Here is a 22,384-nt window from a genome sequence, read left to right as displayed (position 1 = left end):
TCGATTTTAAGAACGGTTTTTTTCTTTTAAGTTTATTTCATTTACCCCCCTTTTTTTTATCCCAGTACTTTAGTTAGATTCCCAAACTAAAGATAGCATATTAAATTCTTATGAAATGCGTAGGGATACGAAACATGTGTGACCAAATATATTTATATAGAATTGCTCTACGCGTTATGAAATTAAACTGAACATAACTGAACATACGCACAGCATCAGTACTATCAGCTGTTGAGATTTATCATACTCAAAAGTCTGTTATCAGATCCCAATAAAATTTATATGAAGCCTGCGTAAAGATATATTCTTTGATACTAGAAAAGAATAACGAAAATCGGTAAATATATGTTCAAGTTATGCGTGAACATGCACTCAATGAAGTTGGTTAATTACGATATTAACACTATCATCGATTGAAGAGTATCATGACGTAGCTCTGAAGACATCAGATCCTAATGCATTTTATATAAAACCGGGGGTAAAAGTCAGGGGGAACGCGGGGGGACGCCGTCCCCACCTCTAAAAATATTTATGGCGTTCCCCCAGTTCCTAAAAAATACAATGGCAAAGATAGGCAAGGGGACGGCGTGACGTCATGCCGGTACCTACCGTCCCCGTACCTTTTCAGATCCATATTTACCCCTGTAAAAAACTAACGCGAAAGCATGCTCTTTCAAACAAGAAGTAAATTAATAAACTTGATGGACCTATTTTGAAGTTATACGTGACCTTACACATATTAAAGTCGTTTAATTATGGTTGTACCTGTTCGCTGTTTCATGATCTAGCTCCGCAGACAATACCTAGGTAATTGCATCCGGTTGAAATTTATTTGGTATCATCTATAAAGCATACTATTTCAGACAAACAAACAAACAAACAGACAAAAAAGGAATAATCAAAGTCGGTGCATGTATGGCGAGTCGAATTGAGAATCGATCCCTTTCCTTTTTGAAGTCAGTTATAAAAGGAAGTGATGGAATCATATAAATTTTAGACTATAGCATATATGATGTATTCCAGTCTTGGTTCTTGACTTGTAAATAAAAGAGATAAGCATTTAGCTACACTATCGAGCACGAGGTATTCCGTTAATATCTTCACAGGTAACGGTGACTTACTGTCACGACGGCATAGCGCGTCCTCAGGTTGTGGATCGAGGAGAAGGCCTCTAGATATAGAGGTTAGCTGCGAATATACTGAATAAGCAGTTGCGGACAGACGGCAAGGAGTGGTCCTCCAGCTTGAGGGTTTGGGTAATGCTAACAACCTCATCCTGTAAAAAAGGCACTTGTTCAGAAACATTCACAAAAGCCTCGGAAAATGACTGATAACTTGGCACGACCTCAGCAAAAGAAAATGGGCATGAGATTTGGAACATGGAATATTAGAAGTCTTTATAGGGCAGGCGAGTTTAAATCCGTAACGAGTGTTAGAGAAATACAGGATGAACCTAGTAGGAGTTTAGGAAGTTAGGTGGGAAGTAAATGGATCTGTGAATTCCGAAAATTTTACGTTCTTTTATGGGGAAGGAAATAAACATCACCAACTAGGAACAGGGTATTTCGTTCACAAACGAATATTACTAGCAATTAAGCTGGTTGAATTTATTACTGACAGACTTTCTTTTATAACTCCTAAGGGTCGGTAGTGATATTATTGTTCTAAATGTACATGCCTCAACAGAAGATAAGGATGACGATATAAAAGACAGTTTTTACGAAGAATTGGAACGGATATTTGATCAACTCCCGCGATACCATATAAAAATTCTATTACGGGATTTCAATGCAAAGGTAGGACGAGAGGATATTTTCAAACCGATTATAGGGAACGAAAATCTGCATAAGGAAAGTAATGACAATGGTGTTATTCTCGTGAACTTTGCAACATCCGAAAACTTAATCGTAAAGGGTACAAAATTCCCACATCGCGACGTTCATAAATACACTTGGACATCACCAGACGGGAAAACATAATCAAACTGATCACGTTTTAGTAGATAGAAGAAGATAATCTAGCATAATTGATGTCCGATCGTTTAGAGGGGCTGATTGTGACACTGATCACTACCTGGTAGCAGCGATAATAAGAGAGAGATTGCCGTTGAATAAAGGAAATATTCAATGTTCGAAAACGGAGAGATTTAATTTAAAGAAATTAGAAGAGAGCCAGGTAAGAGAGGAATACCAGATTGAAGTTTCGAATAGATTCTCGGTATCGAAATTAGAGATAGCATTAACATTTCAGCAAAAGAAAAAATGGGACGTAGGAACAAATTATGGTTCGACCAAGAATGTGTAAAACGAGCAGAGACAAAAAAACAGGCAAAATTACGTTGGCTACAAAATCCGAATGAAATTACTACACAAAATTTCGCAGACATCGGGCGGGAAACATCTAAAACTTTTAGAACAAAGAAACGCGATTTTTTGAAAGCTAAAATTCAAGGAACTTGAAGATAATAGTAAAAATAAAAACATTCGGGACATGTATAAGGGGGATCAACGAATTTAAGAAAGGCTATCAATCTCGTGCTTATATATTAAAGAAAGCTGATGGAAGAGTTCTCAAGCTGACGGAAGAGTTCTCACTGTTATGGATAGCATCTTAAATAGATGGAAAGATTTCTTTGACGATTTGCTGAAGACGCAGCCAAAAACTAATGTGCGTGGAGAAAAGAAGATACACATCACAGAACCGTATATTCCAGAACCCAACCGAATAGAAGTAGAAACCGCTATAAAGAAATTAAAGAAACACAAATCTCCGGGTGTAGACGAAATTTCGGCTGAGTTAATTTTAGTTGGAGGCGAAAAATTGTGGAACAAGATACACAAACTCATTTTCCTTGGAACAAGGAAGAATTGCCACAAGAGCGGAAAGATTTAATCATTGTTCCAATTCACAAGAAAGGATTATTGGACATTATCAGTGCGGATTTAGACGAAATCGATCAACTATCGACCAAATATTTACCATTCGCCAAACTCGAAAAGAAGTGGGAATACAATACACCAGTACATCAACTATTTGTTGATTTTAGAAAGGCCTTCGACTCGGTTAGGAGAGAAGCATTATACAACGTTCTTATAGAACTTGGAATACCGAGAAAGCTAATTAGATTAATTAAGATATGTTTAAATGAATCCCAAGGTAAATTCCGGGTAGGAAAATTTTTGTCCACGAGCTTTCACGTCGAAAATGGCCTGAAACAAGGAGATGCGTTGTCGCCATTATTATTCAAATTTGTTCTGGAATACGCTATAAGGAAAATCAAAGATAGCAACCAGAGCCTAGAGTTGAACGCTATTCATCAGGTTCTGCCATATGCCGATGATGTAAATTTAATAGGGGATGATAGGAGAACAATAGAAAGGAATGCAGAGATCTTATTAAACGCTTGCAGAGACATGGGTTTAGAAGTAAATGCAGAGAAAACTAAATGCATGGAAGTGCGTTGGGACGGTAATACTGCAAATTATGGATGCGTTAAAATATTTAATAATACTTTCGATAAAGTGGATACTTTCAAATATATAGGATCAATATTAACAGACGAAAATCATATTCACGAAGAATTAAATGTCGACTAAAAGCAAGGATTCGCGTTACTATTCGGTTTAAAATCTCTTGTCGCGAATTCTGTCGAGGAATTTGAAGCTTAAAATATATAAAACGATAATCATGCCAGCCTGTTGTTTTGTATGGTTGCGAAACGTGGTCGCTTACTCTGAGGGAAGAACATAGACTGAAAGTATTTGAGAACAAGATCCTGAGACGAATATTCGGTTCCAAGAGGTGCGGGAATGGGGAATGGCTGTAACTTCGTAACGAGGAACTACATAATTTATACGATTTACCAAATATTGTTAGGGTCATCAAGTCTAGGAGGCTTAGGTGGGCCGGTCATGTAGCTAGAATGGAAGAAAGTAGAAACGCTTTCAAAATCTTGACTGGAAGACCAATCGGAAAACGACCATTAGGAAGACCTAGGCGCAGATGAGAGGACAATATTAAGATGTATCTCGCAAAGATAGGAATATAAAGTAGAAACTGAATCCAATTGGTTAAGAATGGGATTCAGTGGAGAGCTTTTGTGAACGTGGCATTGAACCTCCGGGTTCCATAGGCCATAGAGTTAGTTAGAGTTAGTAACCTTGACTTAAAAGCCGACTACCCATGTTCTATTTTTTTACTATTGAACAAAGGTGTGAAATAATACTGAAGTTATATATCACGATGTTAGGTGATATCAAACACCTCCCACCGGTTGACACCTACCGGGTGAGATTGAACCTTCTAGATGTGATTTTATTTGTTGTCTTTAGCAGACCGAGCTTATTTAACCTGAAAACAGGGGTATAAGTGAGGGGGAACGTGGGGAGGACACTGTCCCCCAGCTACAAAAGATACGTACGGCATTCCCCAGTTTCTAAAAAAATACAAGGGGTAAAGATAGGCAGGAGGACGGCGTGACGTCTTGCCGCTACCTACCGTCCCTCTGCTTTTTCAGATCCACCTTTACCCCTGTCTGAAAAGACGAAATTGGTTTGTTTACTTGCGTGTGAGAGCAAAGCTACTTAGAGTATAGATGGCGTAGGCATGAGTGACTAACTGAAATCCGTTTGTGCACTGTTCAAAATCAAGTCGCTTCTCTCTTTCCGAGTAAAGAACGTGAGGAAGTCTTCAGTCGCGTATTTTGAAAATCTGAGCTTGTTTACTTCAGCTTATATAGGATAAAATGTTTACAATGCAACAGACTTTCTCAGTAGCCTACATATTATATTTTGATATTTTGTAACGAATGCGTAAATACTGACTTCGCTATAATCATGTGTCTGCTATAAGTTGTAAGTTAAGCATTTTACCTGAAGCTATCAAAGCCGAACTCAGAAAATTAACTCCGAAAAGATGTATACAGGGACGGATCCAGGATTTTCTGAAGGGGTGCACCATAACTACCAAAATAACCAGTCTCATTCAAACTCTTCAAAGTGACATATGACAATATTCTTTACACGTGATACATAGAACGAAAGGGGGGGGGGGCGAGTATGTTAAAGATTGTCGCAAGTGATATGCAGGAAAGATTGTTGTCTCTTCTTCGCTTGTGTTTTCTTCCCTAGTTGGCAAATGTTATATTGCTTTGTTTAGTAAATCCTTTCCCTTCAACCTTCAGAAAATCGACTTAAATTATTGCTTTTGCAAAACTAAGCTTTCTTTGAAGCTCCAATAGGAAACATGACAGCAGAAAGTTTTGGAAAGTGTTGCTATTTACAGTGCTAGCTTCTCATTTTAGATAATGTATATTTACAACGAAGGGGGGTTGGTGCACATGTACCGGTGCATCCCCCTAAATCCGGCCCTGGATGTATATTAATATTTTTTTTAAAAAATTAGAAAAATTGAAACTGACTTAGAATGCAGTTTTATACAATGTAAATTTGATATATATTTGTAGAGTTCCTCTACAACTCACTCCCTAGATAGGTCTTAGATACTATAAACCCTTTTTTCGCGCATCTTCTCAATAACATATGAGAATTACTGTTACATTTTGAATAGACATGCCGGCTCAGAAAGGCTTGAATTCGGCATTGAAACTTGAACATACGAATAAAAAGGAGCTCTAAAACCACAATGCATAATCAATACAAGGTCACAGTCACAAATTCTCTTGTACTTTTTCCTTATTTAGTTTTTAGTCTAGTGGGCAAAATGCGTACTTTTGACTCATCGAGTCCCGGTCGAACGCACTAGAGTGGTTAAATCCCATTTTAAACGTGTATCTCGTGTTTTATATCTTCTGTTGCTTATGTAGGACGTAAAACAAATTAATGAACCATTCAGTCTGTTTCGCCCCTCTGTATTTCATCTGTTCTATTTTGGAGGGTAATATGCAAAATCGTACCGAAATAGTATCAAAACAGCATATGGAAACGCTAAAGTATTGCAATTTAATTATTATATTCTTTTCTTTACAGTTTTGTAAACAGGTACTGGAAAACTTAACAACTGAATATGATAAAATATATAACATACAATTAATTTTGTGTTGTCTGAAGCAATAAATGACGTTACGAAATGGGGTCCAATTATTTTACAGGTGATCACCAAAACCGCTTCTCCTCTGTGCAATTGAGCAGAAAGCTTGGAAGTTCTCGCAGATACTTAGAGGTTAACTTACCTACTATATGGGGCGTGTTGTATCTGCTCAACGCTCTTCCACACCTCGTGCGTGGAGTTGATCGCCCCGTTTGTAGCTATATACTTGAATTTCTTTTATAATCCGCTAAAAGGTGCTAGTGTTTTCTGTTTTGAACTAAAGCACAGATAACATCATGAAAGCAAGGAGATATTTTTCAGTTGTAATTTGAGGAATATCCATAATAAATTGTACTTTAATTATTAGTTTATCAGTGGTAAACGCGGTAACATATAGAAATCGCAACTGGTGTGCTTTCCGAATTGGTGTGCTGGGTGTGTCTCGTTATGGCCTAATTGATGCTGATTGGTTGACAGACATCACGTCATAGGGGTCGATGTTAGTTTTATATATTCTACTCATGCTGTCTATCTGTGTGTCCGTGTCCGGAAGACAAAAAATCTCAAGAACTACTTGATGGGTCACCATAATTTTGGCTACGATGGATCCCTAGTACCAGAGACAACTTGCAAACCGCTGGCTGCAAGCTTGAATTGTCCAAGCCTGTTGGACCAAGTCGGCCAAGCTTGCGTCCAACTTGATTGGAAAACATGCTAACATGCCGCAAGCTGGACTCCAGTTACGAAGTTACATGGGGGCAACCTTGCATTCAATGTTCCATTCAAGCTTAACACAAGCGTTTTACAAGTCAAGTCTAGCCAATAGCCAATGAACGGCAAGTGATGCTATGACGCTCTCCGAGGGGTCTAAAGCATCGCTTACAAGAACAACAAAAGGCAGATGGTATAAAAGCATGCGTTTCAAGTGCAAGCGTGGAAAGCCAAAAGCCAAGCATGCGCCAACTGGCCGAAAGCTTTCTTGCTATTAAGGATAGAATCTGGAATCGAGTTCGTTGATGGAACTGACGTTCAAGTAGAAAATCTTAGAAATGAACTATTTCCAGTTTTAACATTGAATACTGTAGAGCAAAAACAATGATACAGTAGACAGTTAGAGGTAGCATCCCAAGAAGACATTTCATTTCTATCCTTAACACTGTACTGAAACGGGAAGGAAATAGAAATCTAATTGAACTTCCGGTTTCAATATTTATATGCATAGAGTAAAAACGATAAAAGTTAACGAGAAGAGGTTTCCTGTAATCAATTTAGCAATCCAAGAATACATTCCGTCTCCACTCTAATCTCTTTACTAAAACCGGAAATGGTAGAAATCTATTACCACTCCCAGTTTTAATATTAGTTGAAAAAAATATTAAATATTACATACACACATACGAAACTAATTCACACATTGTACACGTGACACTGCCAGCAGTTTATTTACTGGTCAGAAGTATTTCACATGTCAAAAATACAAAGAAAAGACTTCATAAATATACAACTGAAATCATTAGACACATATATGTCAGAGGATTAGCTGAGATTAATCAGAAGTGTATTTTTTTTTGCTTGTAATATTTTATTTTCAGGTGTTAAGTGCCTTAGATAATAACTGCGCTAATCCCAACAAGGATTCCCAATCTCTTTGCGTGGCAGACTTACGGTACCCAGGGACACCAGCAAATGATTTGGTTCATAAAAGACCAGATGTACAACTCTACCTGCCTTTTGGATTTTATGGCTTCGATCAGGATGAACTTTTCCGACCAGGCTTACACCACAGTTATATAAGTAAGTTAAATTTTAAAAAAATATATATTTTAATAAAATCATAATACAGTGAACTTTAAAAGTATAAATAAATTTTATTAACTGCGTCTGCACTGATAGGGTGCGAATTACGGCCAGGGATGGAGGGAAAGATCCCCCCTCTGGAAAACTTTTATCCCTGGCTGGAAGGGAGAAAAAATTCCCAGGGGGATGCTATTTTCGGAACGTGCAGAATCATACTGGCAAAAATTACTATACTCTTTGTACATTCGTTTGTCAAAACTGCAGAGAGAACTGATCAATTTGATTTATAGTTTCTAATACTATACGGACAATTATGTCCTTTCTGTATTAATGGGAACTAGATTAAAATGATGGACTTGTTCTGAAGCTAACTGGCAGAAGAATATGTAACACATTTTTTTCTCCCTGGTAACCGGTAAAATATCAAACTGTGCAATTGTGGATTCACTGTGAGTGTATCTATTTAACTTCCTTAAAGTCTCGAATCGGTCTTTGGTTCATTTATCTGGTCAATTACATTGTATATGGCTTTACGCGCGACATTTTACTCAGAAAGACATGCTACAATTTATTAGGTGAAATCATATTTCACAGTAAGTTTAGAAGGTTATGACTCAACATTTATATAAGAGTCAGGAATATTATAGCTTTATATGGTAATTGTATATGAATTTGTTCACTTTTCCATTTTTAATTCATACCTAGTGGCATAGGCTTGGGTTGACTCTTCTTCCCACTTGTTCCATATTCGTTGATGTTCTTTTATTCATTCCCATCTCCTCTAGTAAACAACAGGACATAACTTCGGGACGTTAAATTTAGATCATTTCTTTTTCTTTTATATATTTTATTGAGGAAATGAAATAAAATATCTATACAAGAAACAAGTCAGATTTATCGACGTAACTGTTTATTTCGTTCTAAATTTATTAACTACTAATGAACCGAATTTATCATCGATCACAAAGAATAATAATAGAAAACTAAACACTAACTTGTTTTATATCAGCAATTACTACACTGCAAACAAAGAAACAAACAAACAAAAATCAGTGTTTGACATTTTTTAGAAACGACTTATGGTCATTGTTTAATGTGTTCAAAACCTGACATGTTCTAGCAAGTGAACAAAAAATGTCCAGAATGAATCGTAACAGTGGTTAATAGGAACAGCCCTTTGAACTTCTGATGTGTCCAATGAGAATACGGGCAGAAACGACTTGTAAATGGTAATGTGTAAATAGAGACCTGCACTGGCCGACATTTTCGGCAGGAGCCCAATCCAGCCGAAATGTACCTAGGCCCGGCCCAGCCCGGCCCGAAACGTTTTGGAGATTTTCGGCCGGCCCGGCCCGTTAACATGCTTGGCCCAAGCCCGGCCCGGGCCCGATATTTTTTTTTTTAAAAATAGCTCGAGCCCCAATCTTTCTCAAAATTTAGTATTAAATTTGACCTAACCCTCAGAAACATTTTCTAAACTCTGATTCACAACCTGACGTTTGCCTCCCAATGGTACCATTGCTTCCTAGACCTTTGCCTGTCATCGAGAGAACGAAAACTCCATTTCCTGTAACAAAAATCTAAACATAATTGATTTTTAGCATAAAATGAAAATGGCAATATTGTTTAGCGAATGGCAAAACTTTTCCACCCCTTCTTGTCATATTTTGCGTTCAGTGAAGGTCATGGTCAGAGCTCAATTTACCGCGCAATGCCTGCAATCCTCTATAGTGAAAGTGGACTCGCTAAGCAACACAAACTGTAAATAGCTATTGCATTCTTTGTAACATTTTTCACGGGCACACTTCTTCAACGTTTGGCTTTATTCCAATTATCGTTTAACGAAAGTCAATAATTATTAAAGAATTGGAATTAATCGGCCCCAGCCTGGCCCGACTTGAAGAGAAATCAGTGTCGGCCCGTCCAAGCCCGGCCCGGCCCAAAGAAATAACGGAGTCGGCCCGCCCAAGCCCGGCCCGTGCAGGTCTCTATGTGTAAAGTACCCTAGCACTGTTTAAGAGTCACGCCCATATACTTATTGGGTATATGTGAAGTCAGTAGGAGTCAGTGATTAAACCTAGCACGATTCGCGTGGCGAAAAATGAAGTGACCAATTTCCCAGAGATTCCAAAACACATAATTTTCTGATTGACTGCATAACTAATAGAATACCGCCGTGTCGCATTCGGTTAAGTTTGAGCAAAATTAATGTAGAAATTCGAATATTTCTACTTTGACATATACTAGTGGTTATAAAACATATTGTTTGTGTGCCTTATTACACTCAATGTATTTAAATTCAGTTGCAAAAGAGCTCAAACAATTCGAAACATTAATGAAAACAAGGGAGGGTAAATTAAGATAATGCGAGCGAATATTCAATGCAAGGAAAAAGCTCAACCTTGTACGACATCCGCCATACCGTATTCTAAAAGTAGTTGGATCGCGCGCCCAGTGGCGTAGGGAAGGGGAGGCCCGGAGGGGCCGGGCCCCCCAAAGAGGTCCGACAATGTACTTTGGTACTTTGATGTTTGTATTTTTTTTTATATATTTTTATGTTTGTATATTTTTTTGTTTGTAATTTTTCTATATGTACCTATAACACCACTTGCCCCCCCCCCCCAAACACACATCCTAGCTACGCTACTGCGCGCGCCGACTGTTTTCAGAGTTGACGTTGTATTCCAAAGAGTTTACCGCGACTGTGAAGTACTTCGTGGTTGCACTGATGTATTAGAGGATGCTCAATCCAGGCGAATCTATCACGACCAAGAATTAAGGAAATTAACGAAACGCATGAAACTATAATATCTACATTGGGAATTGGTTAATTGAAGAAATTTTTAAATCATGTTACATGACATCAATGGGAATAAATAATTCAGCAAAGTCTCATGCAAGTCAGGCCCGTAGCCAGCCCAACAATGTAGGGGGGTCCGGCTGAAGTTAGGGGGGCGATCCAACTATATTATAGTTCATCACCATATTATAGTTTATTTGCAAGTCTACCGTGAAAATTTAAGGGGGGACAGCAAAAATTTGAGGGGGCCCGGCCCCCTAGGCCCCCTGGATACGGGCAAGTGCCGTGGAAAATCAGCGCCCGGGGAGAGAGTATACGACGGCGTCCCCGTACATACAAGTGAGCTCAACAGAGAAGCCGCAAAGTGGCCACCATGGTTGGCGCGAAGCGTAAGCAAATTTTCAAAAGTGAATCCTGCTTTTCCTTGATTTTGAGCACTTTTTATTGCTTTTTTCCTTTCATTTTATATATGTACTAGGTGAACCTGCGCTCTCTACACAGCGCATCATTCACATATGAGCATTAATCTCCTTGTTATTCCTCACATCTGTACATATCCCTTTACAGATACAAGTGAAAGACGCCTTGATAAAAATTGACAAAGATATCATAAAGGGGAGATTTTGTCCATTACTTTTTCAATATCTCGCACCGTTTGCAAAATTTGAGCCTACATCCGGTTCGAGTTTTTAATTCATGTATGATCAGTGTTTTCTTTCTTCTTGCATACAGTACGTAATAAGCAAAAACATTACACACACAATTAATTATAATGTCGGTGATATATGGTGTTCATTGGGCAAAACACTCCAAACAATAAAGATTCAACTTACTGTTAGAGTGGAGAAATGGATATGCTTCGTGTTTCATTATAATTTGGACATGAAACAAACGCCTAAGAGGTATGCAACCCCTATGTACAATTATGTGGTGTTGGAATGTATAGTGTGTTGGATACGATGCTTTAGTTTTTCTTAAAACTTCAACACTTCCAGTGTATCCGTAAAAATGTAATAAAGAAATAATGGCAATGTTTTTTAAATATTCAATTAGAACTGGACAATTTACACAAAATTTGCAATCGATCAGTGAAAACGTCATCTTTCTAGAGAATGTAGTTTCTGAGATCTCATTGTCGAAAGGATTGGCCACAAACATATAAACATCCGCAAACGTATAATTTAAAAGAACTCCAAAGATGGCAGCGCAATTCATTTGTATTGATTTTGGAAAAGGCTTATTAAAATACAAAGACTTTAAACAATAATTAAAAAAAATAAACTTTATATTAAAAAAGGTCTACTTAAATGATTTATTTAAAGTACACATAGTTTAAAATATTTGTTTCTGTTAAACGTGAAATTACAAATAACCGTAAATGAAAGGTTTGAAATCAAAGTTTATAAGTTGGAGCTCAGGCGCTTTTGGTGCTAATAGCATTTTAATAGATAGATATGCACATGGACTTTTTTCTCCCGAATTTTGCGCCCCCTTACTTCGGCGCTCTGGGCTGTCGCTTCGCTTTCCCCCACTTCACGACATGGCACTGTTTCAATGTTAAAAAATTAACAATTTAAGGTACACTAAAGTATAAATACAATATGTATCTAATTGAGCAATTACGATTTATTGTTTTATTTCTTACTTTAATCAAAGATTTAATAAACTGAAATAAAATACATATACTGTACAGCACTTTATTTATTACAGAAGCCAATGTCCAATTTCCACCATCAGCAAGCCTTATGGGCAATAATATTTCGTACTTGAATCCACCTGCACCTTTGTTAACACAGATTAAGGATATTGATTCGGATATGTTTTGTACTCAAGAACATGTGCCACGGAGATGCGAAGGAAAGAAACCTTGTTACTGTACCTTCGTTCAGAGATTTAAGCGCAACGCAATTGTGGAGGTTATCCTGGTTGATACACGTAAGTACACATCTCCAAGTAATGAGATTTCTTTTTCAATTGATAAAATAACTCAAATTATTATTAATATTAATGTATATTTCCGTACTTTCTAAGGTAGAGACATGTTTAAAATATTGTCGATGTTAGGTCTTTGAACTTAAAAAAATATTTTTTGCTAGGTTTTGAAAGCACAAGGCTATATAGCATTGAGACAGCATAAAAGGAAGTATTCAGAATGTTCTTTTCATTTTTTTTTATTTCGATTTTGCTTAATCTAAATAAATAAGCTTTGAGAATATTTTTCGCTTGCGTCTTGGGATTATAAGGACGTATCTTTTCCAGTATACGGGCTTTATAAACCTTGCAAAAATTTAATAAAATAAACTCGATTCTTGAAGAGAGAGAGAGAGAGAGAGAGAGAAAGTTAATTTCGATTCTTCAAACCCTTGGTGGAGAAATCGAGGGCTTTGACAGAATAATTGAATTCCACTGGAACGCTTACAAGTGAATCGAGAGACGACGGAATAATTGAGAAATGGATTGATCGGAGGATCACGATTCTGATTTTCAAAAACTAATTTCGCTTCCTACTCAAGCTAAGATTTTCATCGTTGTTATATTTGAGTGTGTTGGTGTTATTTTGATTGAATAATGCTGTAGCATTGGGCAGATCAAATGAGCGATTTCCATCATGAATCACTTCATGTACTTTCTGGAGCTCTTTCCCTTGGAACCTTGTTTAAACAGAATAAGTGCAGCACTTTAATGCAATACCACACCTTTGATGTCAATGAAGAGATAATAAGCCTTTCTCGGGACTGTTTAAATTGTTATACTAAGACAGGAGCAGGAATTCCTGTACTTCTTTTAAAGTGCTATTCAGTTTAGTGTCTATTTATTCTCTCCTAAGGAACTACAATAAGTGATTTCACGATGAATCTATCATCCTCTCAAATATATTAGATTGTGATATTGTGCAGTGTTGAAAAGGTAATAGACCAACATATTGTACTGTTGATCTGTTTTTTTTTTATTATTATTATTTCAGCAATCAGGGCTAGAATTTTAAATGAATTAACTAAGTTAAATTTCCTATATCGAAAAGCATCCAACTTAAAATGTATATTATGTACACACCCCTTTGGGGTAGCTATTAGGAGATACTTGGTTCAAACTTTAAAAAAAAATAAGTCTTGTGTAGTCTATTATTGTGAGCCTCCAATAACTGAATGTTTCACCTCATTGACACCAAGTTCCACTACTTTTGACAATAGTGGAAATTACACTAGACTAGAATCTGATTCACATTTGTGAGTTAGATTACAAAAATAAGGTATTTTGAACAACATTTGTTATAAACAAATTTAAAATAAAGCATAATTATTATCATCTGTGATTTATGTGTTTATCCCTGCATTTATTGAAGTTTAGCGTCCCATCTTAGCAGCGAGGCTATGCGAGACGTGGATCAAAAGTTTAAATTATAATCCAAACTACCGTAATGCATTCAAATCTTTCAAGGTTCTCTCACTGGGAAGTGAGCTCGGGACCCCGTGTACCATAGACGCACGCACGCTAGCCACTAGGCAAGCGCGTACGGTATTAACATGTTATATATATAGAAATGCAATGAATATAATTTATCAACGAAGTAGGCTATTTTTGCAGCAGAATCTTTCCTTAATGGCAGAACGGTTCTCTTTCGATCTAACATACAGTTAAAGCTCAGTGATTATTCCCATTGGAAACCCGACGTTTACCTTTAGGTGTCTGTTACCTCTCAAGAACACAATCTATTACTGACTACAAATAAAATTATTGGAAACAGGCCGTAAAACTGATGACAGAGACTATATATTCTCTTCGACACTTTATTCTATCTCTAAGGAAAGTGGCTCAATGGAGTCTCGAAATCCAAGGATTGAGCTTACTTTTCGGAAACTAGATTACGAGCTAAAATATGGAATATTTTTCTCTACTCTTTTCTGCTCTCCTATTTTTTATATTTGTTTCATAGCATTGGCTCAGAAATATATATTCGTTTTGCTATACTCACCTATTTTACATTGAAATTATGAAAAAAAAAAAAGAATAGTGTTAAGTTTAAAATGCTTTAAAAAATGGAAAACGAATTGGAACCAAATAGCAGGAGGCTACAATTAGAAAGTGAACATTGTGTGAAACAAATTATTTTTTTTTTATGGCAGAAATGAAGGTTGACTTCGTGGATGTGTTGATGCGTAAATGTAATTCCACGTTTCTTGAAGTCATTACGGTACTTAATTAAAAAAAAAAAAAAAAAACCCTTCAGATGGACACATTCGAAGATAGGTACCAGCTTAAACAATCTGTAGAATGTCAAAGTCAAAAATGTTTTAAAAACATAATTGCTGTTACTTTTCCGTATTTTGCTTTTCATTACCATACTTGTTTGTGATGTGCAAAAAGAAAAAAAAGTCCTTATTATTTCGTTGAATGAAATTATATACAGCTTGGCCCAAAAGTAGGTATACAGTACCGTACTGATCAGTTCATTGCATTTTATATAATTTCTTATTGTTATCCATCAGGTAGACTTAGTTTCTTTATTGTTTGTTCTTAATGTGTTTTTACTTACATCTTAAGCTCGGAAGAACCGAATCAAATAAATAGAATGTTATATTTGATCATCTACATTTGGGCCACCCTGTACAATACAAGAGAGTGGGCTGAAAAGTTTTGCCTGTTGATTAATATTTCGGATTATAGTGAACATAATTTAATGAAATCAAAAAGAAAACCTAAAAGCAATGTATACCTTGACGTATAGGCTTCAGTTCTGGAATATCACTTCTCCACATAGTCACAAACAACTTCCACGCACTTCCTCCAACGGCGCACCAGTCCTCCCATGGCATCGTGGTAGAGATCCTTGCCTTTGGAGCGACAGCACGCCCTCATCTGATAGGCAGTGGATGCCTTAACGTATTCCTTCAGTTTACGAAGGTTGCAAAAGTAACGGGGTGCAAGATTAAGGGTGTATGTGTGTGTTGGAAGACAGTGTATCCAAGCTTCAATATTGCGTCGATGGTCGGATGTCTGGTCGGTGGCATGAGGTCTAGTGTTCTCATGGGTTCTATTCACAGGCCTGACGCGTGTCAGTCTAGTCTTTAGGTTGTTTAGGATTTCGATGTACTGCTTTGAGTTCACGGTGGCATCCTTGGGAAGAAACTCGATGTGGACAACGCCGTTCACATCGAAAAATAGAGTCAGCTTGACGTTTCTCGTAGATGCACAATCCTTGATTTTTTTGTGATGGTACTGCATGGACTGCCTCTTCATTGTTGGGTCATAATAGTAGGCCCACGTTTCGTCGTCTCTGATGATTTTGCACAGGGAAGCGTCGACCTGAGCCTCGTATCATCGCAGAGTTTCCTCGGACATCCGTTTCCTCGTGGTCTTCATCTGATTTGTCAGCATCCTTGGAATTCATCTTGGGCACACTTTGCGGTACTTCAGCAGTTCTCTGATTATGCACGCAACTCATTTCTTAGAGATGTCGAGCTGCAGAGAAATCTCCTTCTGTTTGTTTCACCGATTTTCGCGGATCAACTTGTCAAACGTCTAACGTCTCTTGATGAGTCACGTCGGTGGCAGTTACTGGCCTTCCAGAACAGGGCTAATCAGTGAGCTTGGTATGACTTGGGTCCGTTCCTCTGATTGTGTTGGCCATTCTTCGAACGACAATTTTGTCCACGCAGGCCTCACTGTTCATAGCTTGCATTCGATTACGGCTCTCTGCTTTAACTACATGTCCATACCAGTCGCCATCTTGGCCACAACTGCTGATCACGTGGGCGGATGACAACTCTTGCTACGTGGCGTTATAGGTAAGGAATGGAAGAATGCTCAGCAAATGTTACTACATCTCTACAATTAAAAATAAGAGGGATATTAACCAACATGTAAAACTTTACAGCCCATGTTCGTATATATAATAATTTTGAAATAATGCAAATGTTGCATTCTTTCACTTGTTATGGAGAAATACTTCACCCCTAAATAATAAGTGCATTTTTTCAGTACAAGGTGTGAATTTAAGTCATCCTTTTCATCTTCACGGATACAAATTTCAAGTGTTGGCACAAGGTCGAAAAATGGATGGAAAAATATCGGAGAAGGAAGTTCGGAAAATGGATGCTGATGGTCAAATCGCTCGTACGATGGAGGCTCCAGTACACAAAGACACCGTTCCTGTTCTCAATAATGGATATGCAGTGATAAGATTCAAAGCTGATAATCCAGGTAAGTTATTAGTCCACGTTTATTCTTTCAGAGTTTTCCAATTACCTGATATTCTTATTTTTTTAAAATACTTTCACTTCAAATAGCAATTAACTAATTCTACGGTTTATGGAAGCCGGAGGTTCATTGGCTGCAGGGTTATTAGATCATATTCTGAGTGAAACCAATGTAGTGGTACTAATGTGTGGGACAGAATCGATGGTAGGTGGGCTAGGTGAATGAAACAAAGGCTGTGTGACACACCGTTGCTGTATGGCAAAAGGGGTGAGACTAAGCAGACGCAAGTGAATGGAGAATCATTTCTTTCATGGATAAATGCGTATAAAGACGTGACAACAGCCGTATTTGCTAACACGGTTTAAATGGAACTCGGAACACCACCTACAAATACCATAAACACTGTCCCTTGGCATAGTACCTAGCATTGAATATAAAGGAAAAGGATCGTTATGGTGATGATGGTTTGCTGTAGGCGGGCTCATAATCACTGCTCGCACCGACTTCCACATCATTGAGGCTTGTTCTCTGACCATTCGGAGCAGTGGTTGTTTCAGAAGTTTTGCTCCGAGTTGTGTGTTTACCGGGGGAGGGGAGAGATACACTAGGATGAAAAGTAGCACTACGACAATGCTGGGAATTCATGTTGTGGACGAAAGGAGATGTGGCTCAAGGGGGGCAAATTTTCCTCCGGGTCACCCTCTAAATTCATCATTGTTTCGGCGATACAGATATAAGATACTGAAGCAGTGTGTGTGCATCAATTTCATGGTCCTACTATGGCCAAAGGATTACGTGTGCACCAGTCAACATCAAATAGTGCAATCTATTATGAATGTATGCTTCAAATTGTCACCAAGGGCATTATGCATGGATGATAGTGCTTTCAGAGACCTACAATAAATGAACTAATAGTGCTTCTTTGAGATAGTAGGATTTGTTATCTACGATCCTTATCTTCAATTACCTTTTTTTCTTTCATTCGTATGTTTTCCAGGTCCCGACATATTTTTTTTTTTTTTTCGTTTCTTACTACCTGACGTGGAGGAAAGGTGACATTTGTAATGGAATATCCGGTTTTCTTTCCTTGCTCAACTGTGTCTAAATCTCATGCAGTATTCTGTATATTTTATAAGTCATGAACAGATAACGCAAAAGAAAGTAATAAAAAGCATTTCATACAACAAAGTACAAGAATCATATCTTAATTTTCAGAAGGCAAGAGCTTGTAATGTTACAGAGCCAGACTTCGCGAGATGCAGTAGAGTATAGATTATCCGAGCTAACTCGGATAAGCAAAAGTTCGGTTGATACGGATAGATACATAGAAAACTTTGTATAATATCTATGATTGTTGTTTATTGATTATTTCTCTTTATTAGATTATTCATTTTATTGTATTTATTATTTTATTGGACATACAGTACAGTGCATATAATTATACATATACACATAAGAAATTAGCCATTATACAGTGAATAAAATGCAGTCTGATATTGATACGTACATAAGTTGAACTCAACACAAAACACAACACAAACAAAATACTGTTTAGCATACACATAGACCCCTATGTTTTTGAAAAAAGTCTTTCATAGTCTTCTGCTTTATTAAGTTGTCTTGTTTTCGGCCGCTATATTGCACAGACGTAACAAGATCATAATGTAAACTAGTGCCTTGCTTTGCTGTTCGACGTAGAACAGTGTCTTCTTAAACTGAAACTCAAGATGTGCAACTATTAAAGCTCACTAGCTTAATAAGGGTAATGTCGGGCGGAGTCTTCATCTTTACGCCAGCTTTATGTTTGATTTGTTGCTGAAACTAAAGCCTGTAAGCTGCTTATCGTTGTAAACCGGATTAGTTTTTAAATTTTTGTTTGTTTGGATTAAGCTCGGATAGCACGGAACCTCGGTTAATCGATACTAGGATAATCGGGACTCCACTGTATGTATTTTTTCCCTTTTCTCATTCAGTTTTTTTTGTCACAATTACAAGTGAAGTGAAATACAGCAAAAAATGAATCAATGTTTACTTTTTCTTTTGTTTCTTTCTTTTTCGTTTTTCTTTTTTTTAGAAAAGAGATACATAATTTTATATTATTTTTGGTCATTGTTTAACATGTCAGAACATGCATTGAAGTAGTCTATCAGGTAACAAAAAATTGAGTTGAATTTCCGATGTGTCCAGTGAGTGTACGAACAGAAACGACTTGCAAATGTGTAATTGGTAATATGTAAATATTGTTGTAACACTGTTTAAAAGTCGTTTCTGTGCTCGTACACTCATTGGACACACATCGTTGAAGATGTGATACCTCGTATGTCCAATTTTTGCGATTTTGAGTTTTTGGCATAAACTTGATAAGAACAACATAACCCATGTTCTCGTACGTCACAAGAAATCGATTGCTGAGAAACAATCGATTATAGTGTAGACTTGCATATCGATTGTTGGAAATTTCAGGTGATACCTCGTACGGAAATGAATTTAATATGTTATAGCCATATGTGCTGTGATGGGAGCAGCTGTATCAGCGTGTTTTTAAATGATAAAACAACCTTTTAGAAGGTCTGGAATGTTAATATTGTGAATAGATATAATGACGTTTTTTTCCGTCTCCTGAAAAAGTAAGAAATTGGACATAAGAGGTATCACATCATCAACGACGCATCAGAAACTCAGGTACATTTTGAACAGGCTTAGTGTATTTTCTATTAACCACTGTTAAGGAGGCATTTTAGAGATCTTTTGTTCACTGGACATTTTTGGCAATACTAAATGATGACTAAAAGTCGATTCTAAAAATCTCCAAATCATATTCAAACACTGATTTGTTTGTTTATTTATTTTTGCGGTATAGAATGGTTGGAGCGATATTTCACAAACAGATATACTTGCTTAACACCTCTCCTCATTTTCTCTCCTTTCAATAGCAGATTCGAGATCTTACCCAGATATAAAGACGGAACATTTTCTAGTTACTGTGAGAACATATGAACTGCTCTCAATATGTGATTACAATTATTAGTTACTGTAAGTTATTTAAATTATTGCAATTAGTTTGTTGGCTCAAAAACCTAGATCTTTCAATTATTCTTGAATATATGAGAATATAATCAGGTAAATACAGAGAAACCAGCAAACTATACAAACTACAGATACAGATCAATTTAATGCAAACACCTGGACTTGGATGTTTGGGTTAGCAATAATCAGGCGGCGACCGCATCGCCGAGTTGTTGATGATGATATGTCAGGGCAAACTCCGTGCTACGTGAGGAGCAATAGAACGGCAGTGTGCAGTAAACTAAACAGATAGTGATAGTATAAACAGATAGGGATAATATAATAAGTCTCTCTGATTTTCAAAGAGGGCAAGTTGTTTGGCGCATGTTTATGTAGCGCAAGCGTGATGAAATGACAAATACGTTGGCTATGTCACCAGGGACAGCGTTCAAGGTGATGGTGGCTTATTATATACAGTGAAAGTACATCGGCGAATCGGAAGAAATTCCTTAGTGACAAGTTCAACCGAGTATTAAAGTAAACTGTAGTGCGACTCGGTGCAAGTGACAGAGAAACTCAATCAGCACTTCTATAATCAAGCTCCACTGCAAGTTACATGACATAGATATACGGGGTCAATTTACACAGATGAAACCGCTCATAAGAACAGATATCGCTTTAGCACGACGCTAATGGTGCAGCGAACATGCAACATGGGCCACTGATGACGGGAAACGTATAATACGGTCGAATGACTTATCGTTCACTTTTTTCAATGGCAAACATCTGATGAAGCATATCTGCAACGTGACCAACTGCTGTTGATGCTGTGAGCCAGAATGTTCTGGTTTTCAGTGGGTTCTGTGCTGACATTTACTTTTTGCTTCACTTCTCGTGATTGTCAGCATTTTCGGGAACCATATGCAATCTATGGTCCATATGTTTCAGAACAATGACATCGTATTCCAAGATGATAATGCACTCTCATAGCGTTCACATAGCTGAGTCTGTTACGGCATAGCTTGAAGAACATCAGGATGAAGTTAAAGACTTCTCCAGACCCGCACAATCCCGGACCTGAACATAATTGAACATTTGTGGTCCGTTTTGGAGACACGAATCCAACACAGATTGCCACATCCATTCTCTCTCACGGAACTGAGTGATGCACTGCACGCAGGATGGTGTAATATTCCGAATTTCCTACTATTTACGACCGTCTCATTAGAGCTGTTCTGAGGAAGAAATCTGGTTCAACGTATCTTAATCTGATAAGTTGCATTAAATTGATAAATACCTGTACTGAAAACTTCTATTTTTGTATAACTTTAGTGCAAAAGAAGTACTTCAATGTGTAAAATGTTAGTTAAAATGATATTGACCTAAGGGAATTCGAGCTTTATCAAATTTATCCTGAAGTTCACACTATAGTATATATAAAGGAGTCACCACCTATTTGTGGAAAAATAGTATATAAGTGCATGATTGACTTATGCGAAGATTTCGTGGTTCCAGCATAGGTTCGAACTATATGAGTTTGTTTCAGTTTCACTGTGCAGTTTACTGCACTCACTTTATATGGAAGTAAATACTATTCAAAATTGTATTTCTAGTATACCACAATTGTCTTAAAGATTTTGTAGATTATCTATTTCTGGTTCTGTTAAGTTTAAGATGAATCTATGTGCTCATGTTTGAAACATAAAAAATACATTCCACTACTTTTTGTCTTTTAACTTCATATTTTAATTTTTCTAGGCTTCTGGTTATTCCATTGTCATTTATTGTACCACTTACTGACTGGAATGAAAATGGTGATACAAGTTGATGGACCGATTCCTCGTGCTCCAAAAGGTTTCCCTCGATGTGGCGATTTTAAACCATCGATTTCGAAATAAGATATCCATATGGGTATATAGTTTAAAATAATATTTTCTGTTTGTATATTTATAAAATATTAAAATTTAAAGTAGAAATGAGGTGAGAAATAAACTAAATAATTTAGGATTTACACAAATCAGTTTCTTTTTCTGTAGCCAAATCCAATATTATCTTTAATAAACTGTTTACAAGTATTCAAATAGGAAATAAATAGAAGACTCAATCATTTCTATTAGTCTGCTTTCGACTTCCTCGAAGTTTGAGAATGCTGGAAATATACTGAAAAAAATATTTTGCTATATTATAAAAACAGTGTCAGTATTGCAAGTATGACCTACCTTTCGTAAGTATATCACTGTTTCGGTTGATGTCATTTTGTAATGTAGAGGCTGATCCGTTTCCAACGGAATAATTTGCAGACAGATTTCACCAGAGCAACAAAACTATACACACACGTATATAAGTTTCTCAGCTGTTGTGCAACTGAATGAAAGTTTGTGGTAGATAACGTACCTCTTAAATGAAAAAAAAGTCATGGTTCTTTTGCATGCAAATTTTTAACAGTTTCCGCATAGTAAAACAATGGCATTATGGCAGGATGAACCACTGTAAGTATTAAACATTATTCATAGCAGCCACCTCCACAAACGAAAT

At 37.0% G+C, this 22,384-nt stretch overlaps 1 protein-coding gene across 1 annotated transcript in view; it reads left to right on the top strand.

Annotated features, from left to right (window-relative positions):
• LOC145694877 (multicopper oxidase 3-like) overlaps positions 1-21,941 on the top strand; it is a 92,230-nt gene extending 70,289 nt beyond the window's left edge. The window contains exons 8-11 of the mRNA XM_081771585.1: positions 7,641-7,842; positions 12,356-12,580; positions 16,625-16,846; positions 21,608-21,941. Of these exons, the coding sequence (XP_081627711.1) occupies positions 7,641-7,842; positions 12,356-12,580; positions 16,625-16,846; positions 21,608-21,747 (789 nt within the window). The 3' untranslated portion in view covers positions 21,748-21,941. The remainder of the gene's footprint in view (positions 1-7,640; positions 7,843-12,355; positions 12,581-16,624; positions 16,847-21,607) is intronic.
• The last annotated feature ends 443 nt before the right edge of the window (positions 21,942-22,384 follow it).

This window comes from Thermobia domestica, chromosome 9, assembly GCF_964235325.1.
Source record: "Thermobia domestica chromosome 9, izTheDome1.hap1.1, whole genome shotgun sequence".
NCBI lineage: Eukaryota > Metazoa > Arthropoda > Insecta > Zygentoma > Lepismatidae > Thermobia > Thermobia domestica.
The sequence above is the reverse complement of the archived record's forward strand: the minus strand, read 5'-3'. Positions and strand labels throughout refer to the sequence as shown.